Consider the following 8,122-nt stretch of genomic DNA (forward strand, 5'->3'; position numbering starts at 1 on the left):
GCTATCATGAGGTTACTGTACCTGGCAAGTTGAATTTTACCTTGACCTTTGAATGACCTTGACTGTCAAGGTCAGATTATTAAATTTTGCTAAAATTGCCATAACTTCTTTACTTATGATTAGATTTGATTGGTACTTTGACAAAACTACTCTTACCTGACATACCACAATAGACTCCACCCAAACCATCCCCTGTGCCCTGCCCCCCTCCCCCCCCCCCCCCCCACCACACCCTCACACTATACCCCCCCCACCCCCCCCCCCCCCCAATTTATTTATTTTTGAAACGGTTTAAAAACACAAATATTTATTTTTATTATTTTATTTTTGAAATACCGTCCAACTATCGCACCCAAGAATCCCCTCCTCCACCCACCCCCCCCCCCCCCACCCACCCACCCCCTCCCATAAATTTTTTTATTTTTTATTTTCATTTTTTTCCGCATTTTTTTGCATTTTTAGAAGATAATGTAATAAATGTCCACACCCCCACACTATACACCCCTCTTCACTCCACCCCTCCCTCCTTTGTGATTGAAATTGAGAGTCCCTTCACATTTAAAAAGAAAATAGATGAGCGGTCTGCACCCGCAAGACGCTGCTCTTGTTTTATTTATTGGTTTACAAAAAATTTCAGTGAAAGTTTCCGTCAGGCGGTCGGAAAAAAAAGAGATTGTGTATTTGTTATCTTTCAGATGGCATTACAAATATAGTTTGAAAATTAATTTATTTAATAAAAATCAGCAAAAACACATTCAATACAAACAACAAAACTTATTCTTAGTCCTTGTCTGGAGCATGTGTTTTGGTGGGTATAGGACTTCTGCGCAGCCAGTAACACCTTGAACACATCCGTGCCGGCAGGTTGCTTTCCTTCAGGAGTTCCCTGCACCCCACCTGTCACAACAAAAATACTTTTTAAATACACATATATTATAACACAAGTTCAAATGTTTGTGCATTCAAACTTTATCATGCACAAAAAACATTGCCAGACAAATACAACATATCACATCATGTAGAGAAGTGTAGTTGACTTGCATATGAAATTGACCATTGTTAGATTTTATGATGATGAATTATATCAAACAATGAAATCCCATATTTTAACAATGCGTCATGACAATTATTGTACCACAATCGTGAATATTTAATTAATTGAGTCAATATTTTATTAATTATGCCCCCCTTCGAAGAAGAGGGGGTATATTGCTTTGCACATGTCGGTCGGTCTGTCGGTCGGTCTGTTGGTCGGTCCGTCCACCAGGTGGTTTCCAGATGATAACTCAAGAACGCTTAGGCCTAGGATCATGAAACTTCATAGGTACATTGATCATGACTCGCAGATGACCCCAATTGATTTTGAGGTCACTAGGTCAAAGGTCAAGGTCACCGTGACCCGAAATAGTAAAATGGTTTCCGGATGATAACTCAAGAACGCTTATGCCTAGGATCATGAAACTTGATAGGTAGATTGATCATGACTTGCAGATGACCCCTATTGATTTTCAGGTCACTAGGTCAAAGGTCAAGGTCACGGTGACCCGAAATAGTAAAATAGTTTCCGGATGATAACTCAAGAATGCTTAGGCCTAGGATCATGAAACTTCATAGGTAGATTGATAATGACTGGCAGATGACCCCTATTGATTTTCAGGTCACTAGGTCAAAGGTCAAGGTCACGGTGACCCGAAATAGTAAAATGGTTTTCGGATGATAACTCAAGAATGCTTATGCCTAGGATCATGAAACTTCATAGGTACATTGATTATGACTCGCAGATGACCCCTATTGATTTTCAGGTCACTAGGTCAAAGGTCACGGTGACCCGAAATAGTAAAATGGTTTCTGGATGATAACTCAAGAACGCTTATGGCTACGATCATGAAACTTTATAGGTAGATTGATCATGACTCGCAGATGACCCCAATTGATTTTGAGGTCACTAGGTCAAAGGTCAAGGTCACGGTGATCCGAAATAGTAAAATGGTTTTCGGATAATAACTCAAGAACACTTATGGCTAGGATCATAAAACTTCATAGGTACATTGATCATGACTCACAGATGACCCCTATTGATTATCAGGTCACTAGGTCAAAGGTCAAGGTCACAGTGACAAAAAACACATTCACACAATGGCTGTCACTACAACGGAGAGCCCATATGGGGGGCATGCATGTTTTACAAACAGCCCTTGTTGAAAATCAACTTTAAGCTTGCAATGGATGATGGTGTGCAGGTCGGGATTTTCACGATTTAATATTAAAATAGGTCGTCAAATGTTTCGCTCTCAAGGTGTTTCCACCCTCAGGCTGTATGTTTTCCCCTGTATTTAAGTTTTATCATTGACGTGATAAATATCCCCTAATTCAATTATAATTGGGGGCGAAACGACGAGGGTGGCACATCCTGGGGGCGAAACGACAAGGGCGCAAACGCAAATCTTAAATAGAAGCCAAAACTAAAAATATTACCTTTTGCTAGTTGTACTTGCAAGTACTTGTATCCGAACTCCTGGATAGCTCGGACGGGCGTATCTGTTGCCATTGCGATCTTAGAGTAAGACCCTTGTGTATCATGGAAGGCTTCGGGTTTGGACACAGTCAGACTTTCCTCAGCAAGTATCCTCACAAGGGAATTTCCAATAGTCTCGGAAATTTTTGCGAGCATAAAAATCTTTGCAGGTCCATTATAATTATGACCAAACAAGTCCACTTGCAAAAATAAACAATCTCCCTTGTTGTCCAGGTCAACGGGAGTCGCCATGTTACCGATAACAACAGACTGGTTTATCACAGTTACTGCGTATTTATACGCACAAGAACGTAAAATACCAAAAAATAGTACAACCTGACCGCTCAGTGCGCGATGTCATGTTTAAAACGCGGAACATTTAGAAAAATGATTACTGTTCGGACCATTTTCGTAGAATCGGGAATTTTTGTTTAAAAACAAATGTCAAATCTATTTTTTTTTATTTTTTTTTAATACGTCCGCAGGTTTTGTTAACCAATGAAATTTATAAAAGTAGTCGCCTTGTTTATAGACAATTAAATGTAGGGCTCATTTTTACATCTGATCTTATTCATTCTGTAGTTATGTTTTGTTTTTTCTTTTTATTCAACAAAATTAATATAATAAATCACTAAACATGATTAATTTAAGTACCATATTTTTATTTATTGTGTGGAAAATCTTTATAACAGCAGTAGGTTACTAATAATGAATATGTTTGTTGGCAAATTTCTTCTGCTGTCCGTCTGTCTGTTTCTCAACCAAAACTGATTTAGCTAGAAAAGCATTTGTCGTAAAACTGGAAAATGTAATTTTTCAATAACAACTACATATTTTTGGATCAAACTTGGTTTATAAAGGACCATGTTGGGATTTTGAAATACCTTGAAGTTTTTTTACAAAGCTATGTCACACTTACAAAAGAATCAACTTCATATTTTAATCACTCAACTACTACATAAGATATGTTCATAACACTTACTAGTATACACATTTATCTCGATATGTGTGCATTTTGGCTGTCTGTCAATCAAATCATCTTTATCCCCCAAACATGTGTTTTTCTGCAGATGTTAAATGTCAGGAGACTGGCACTAAAAAGAATGACATAAAGTAATGTAATTTATTGAAAGATACATAAGGAATAATCCTGAATCTTACACAAATATATTTTCCTGCGAGTCCAATCCTCTGGCAAATGTTAGCAACAAATATTGATATTCCTGTGCTTAATAGATGTATGCTTCCATTATGAAACTTAACCTGTGTGCAGATTAAATTTTTTAGATTGATAGAATTTTACACCCCTTTTAAAACCTTGTTGTCCCCTACTGGTGAAACCGGAGGGGACTTATGGTTTACACTCCGTCTGTCTTAAGGTCAAGGTCATCCTTCAAGGTCAAAAAAACTAAAAGCGGCGCAAAAGAGGAAATAGTGTTTCTGACAAACACATTTCTTGTTTTGAAATGCATTAGCAATTTTTTATTTTGGACAACACTGCCCCATTGATGGGGGGATACACTTTATGTGACAGATAATTTTCATTTACTGTATTTATCACATCCAGGAATGTAAGAGAACTAAGCTTGAACAATGTTCATGTGCAGAAGTATTTTATTTGGGGCGCTTTTGCACCATTTTCAATAACAGATGTGACTTTCAACATTTCCTCTTGTCAGAGGGTTTGATAATAAAATTGATTTTATATGTGTATAACAAATGAATATACTGTTTTAAATTACAAACCTGTACATATTCAACAGATAAAGCTAGTTATACTGGAAAGTGAACAAGTCTTCTCTTTCATTTACTGGTAAAACTATTAATTTCTAAGAAGAAAAAAATGTTTACCTAAATACAGCTGAAACTACAAGTTCGACAAAAGTACTAAAACCATGCAGTGACTAGTTATCTACAAGATATTGTTTGATCCTGACAAAAAGCAGTTTCTGCAATTTTTCTTCAATATTTCAGGGGACCCAGATTTGGCTGTGTGACGTGAAGGAGAACATGAGGTAAATTTCAAATACACTTATTTTCTTCCAGTTAAAAAAATAGTTTGTTCCCACTTTACAAAAAAACCTACCACAAAAAAACACCATGAGAAGATAGCATGTTTGTGTGTACCTCATCTCTACACCTCTAAGATCAAGGTCACACTAACCGGTCAAAGTTGCAATTTGGCTACTGAATTTAGAGAATTTGATATATAAGAAATCCCCCCCCCTTATATATATAGCGTTTCATTTGTCTGTCAAGCTGTGGGTAGGTTGGGCCATCCATGGCCAATTTGTAATGCTTTAACCATCAAAAATTGCTATGGTGTGTTTTCCTAGGCCCTTTTTGCGTGGCGCTGCACCATGCGGCCCTTCTTAAGCGCCAGTTTGCCCCTTTGAAAGGTAAAAAGCCGCCACATGCCCTTATTGATCAATAACATCTTTATTACCACTTGACCAATTTTTTAAGCCGACTCACTAGTATCCGAGTATGGCCCCAAGGCAGCAAGATTCGCGCTGTTGTGAATAAGTCATGTGTGAATAACCCTGTGTCAATATCAATCGATAATTTCAGAGGCTTTGATATACCAAGCACACTAATGGGTCTGTTATGTGTACTCCTCCACAATAAAATCGTAAACATTTAATTCGGAGACTTTTGATGAAAACCTCAATGTTACCTGGAAGTCAAATTTATAGTCCCAATCTTCATAAAAGTTGGTCATAACATTTGTCTAAAAGATACCACAGCTGAGTTTGACAATGATTCCTGTTTGATGAAAAACATGACCACCAGGAAGCCAGGCAGTTTTGTTTATATGGATATAGTAAAACCTTGTTAACACTAGAAGTCACATTTATAGTCCAATCTTCAATAAACTTGATCATGAGTCAGACAATTGTTCCGGTTCATTGAAAAACATAAACACACACACACAACTATTTATAAGGCATTAACTTTTATATCTGCCTAAACAATTAATCCTTGCTTTTTACAAAACAATTTTAACAGCCCTTGCTTGACGTTAATACTACCCAGGGCATTGACCAGGGCCACCATGGCCCTGGTCCACTATGGCCCTCTTATTCTTGGTCCCAGCTTTGGAATAACCATGTTTGACTTAACATGTCTAGTTCAGGTAACTAATGTATTGCCTGCAAGCCGAAGTTGTTCAATTTTCAATAACATTATTGTTAGCACTTGTACTTATTACAACATTCAGAATTGGGGATAGTGTATTCATTACTATTTTGACTAACTCTGATTTAAGCTGATTTAAACAAAATCCTGGTTTATATTTACATACAGATGTGAATATAACAGATAGTTATCATTTAAAATATGGCTAAGAGTATATAATATCAGGTGACTGAACACTTTTGAACATTTTCTATCAAAGTGGAAGAATAGTCATGCACACTGTCTTTTCTTTCTGTTACCACATACATTTAACTGGTCAAGATTGAAGTTGTTTATAATCAACCCAAACATAGCTCATTTTGGCGAATACAACTTTCAATAACATTATAGTTTGCCGATGATATCACATAAAAAACGTAGCATGTCCATTGCTTAAGAGATATATATTTGTAAATAATAGAATAACACATTTAAGCTCGGCGTTTTGGGAGAAAACCCGAGGTATTGTCATAGCCAGCTCGACGTCCGCTGTCCGCGTCGTGCTAAAACCTTAACATTTCTTTAAGGTTTTGAACACCTACAACTTTGAAACTTCATACATGTATGTAGATGCACCTTGATGAGTTCGACACGCCAATCCTATTTTGGGGTCACTAGGTCAAGGTCAGTGTGACCTCTAAAATAAAAATAAAAAGTTCTGACAAGCTTTCATTTATTCAAAACTGCACCCGTAGCCGAGTGTGGCACCCGTTATGCTGTGCTGTTGTTTTTGGCTGTTTTAGTTGGTAATAGATATCATAGATATGTGATTAGATCATATGTAGGAGCAAATTTGTCAGTCTTGGAACAATGCTAGTTATCTATAAATGCTCTTCACCATGTTTATAGAGGTGCAACTCATTTACAATGTATCTCTGAAACTGATAGACCAATTTTAATGACATTGTTTCATAACAAGAGATTGCTCCTGTTTTTCAAATCATTTGATACTTGTATTTAAGAGAAGTTAAATGTAAAGTTTAACACATAAAAGTCTGAAGTCTATTTTTGTTCTCTTACAGGAGCAAGAAGATCAGGTGTGGTAGACAAAATCAAGCCAAATCACATCAATAGGGCATTAAGCAACACTTTGACTCAAGGCAATTTTCACCGTTTTGGACTATTGTGTTTGCTACTTGTATGGATACCTTTGTGTCAGCTTTGGGTAGAGTTATGAGTATGTACTTGGACATGATAAAATTTGCATTATTGTTTTCAAATTTGTGTTTTATGGAAATAAATATTGTCACTTTCTTGTATCATACTTTTACCATACTTCGCATGTCATTTTTTGATAGAAATATGCATACCATATGCATTAGTCCTGTGTTGTGTGTGCCTTAAATAAATGTCTTCCAGCTTTGCAAACATAAAAAAGTAATAATAAAGTGGTTTCAAACACAGTCTCATATAGATTACACAGAATGTTAACCATTTAAAGTTCAATAATTAGCCAAATAATAACAGTGTATTTTTTAGGGAATAAATAAGTAAACCAGATTTTCAATGAATTTGATTTGAAAATCCTTGTTAGATTGGTTAGGGCAGGTGGCTGCATCAACAGGGTCTCTGCAGATCTAGCATGGGGTTTGTTTTGGAACAAATTGCATCAAGGTCAGTCTTACTCAAAAACAGAAAAACTGTTTGAAGCTGAATAACTTAGGTAAGTTAAAATCAAAGTTTTGTGCTGAAGGTTTGTGTATATGAATTTAACATGCAGACCTAACTTGAGATTGCATAATTATATAAAATTAAATATAACTTAAATTATGGAAACCTGGTTTTATGGCAATGCCATGTTGCATGAGTTTGCTTTTTTAGATGTTTGTGCGTAAAGTGGATTTAGAGACAGCTTTGCTCTGTAGACATGTATCTAGTTATTACTTAGTGTTTATTCAATAATATCTTTATTATTTAAGACCTGTTTCATAACATTTCCCTGTTAATGTTTTGTTATATGGGGTTATTTTCACAAGAAAAAAAGGAAGGGAGAACACTGAATAATAATTACATAGATGGCTTAACAATTTGAACATTTAATTGACAACTTTATATATAATTGATTTGTTTGGTAATGTGTAAATAATTAAAGTCATATAAGATGTTTCATTTGGCTACAATGCTTTGTACTTTTATCACATATTAGGATCCTTTAGAGACATATTTATATAATTTCAAATGGAGTTTTGAAACTGTTCTTAATGATAAGTGAATTTTATGAAAACATCATGAAATGATGGTGTTGTAAATGCGATAAGAACGGTTTTGTATGGAAGAGGTTTATGTAGAATTTTTATATCCCCCACCACTTTAGTGGGGGACATATTGTTTTTTGTCCTGTCTGTCGGTTGGTTGGTTTGTGTGTTTGCCCAAACTTAAACATTTTGCCATAACTTTTGCAATATTGAAGTTAGCAATTGAACTTCATAT

At 35.9% G+C, this 8,122-nt stretch overlaps 1 protein-coding gene across 1 annotated transcript in view; it reads left to right on the plus strand.

The window, feature by feature from the left end:
- Positions 1–6,945, plus strand: part of LOC127876731 (uncharacterized) — a 50,993-nt gene extending 44,048 nt beyond the window's left edge. The window contains exons 9-10 of the mRNA XM_052422163.1: positions 4,490–4,530; positions 6,715–6,945. Coding sequence (XP_052278123.1) covers positions 4,490–4,512 — 23 coding nt within the window. The 3' untranslated portion in view covers positions 4,513–4,530; positions 6,715–6,945. The remainder of the gene's footprint in view (positions 1–4,489; positions 4,531–6,714) is intronic.
- The last annotated feature ends 1,177 nt before the right edge of the window (positions 6,946–8,122 follow it).

This window comes from Dreissena polymorpha, chromosome 4 (genome assembly GCF_020536995.1).
Source record: "Dreissena polymorpha isolate Duluth1 chromosome 4, UMN_Dpol_1.0, whole genome shotgun sequence".
In the NCBI taxonomy this organism is placed as follows: Eukaryota; Metazoa; Mollusca; class Bivalvia; order Myida; family Dreissenidae; genus Dreissena; species Dreissena polymorpha.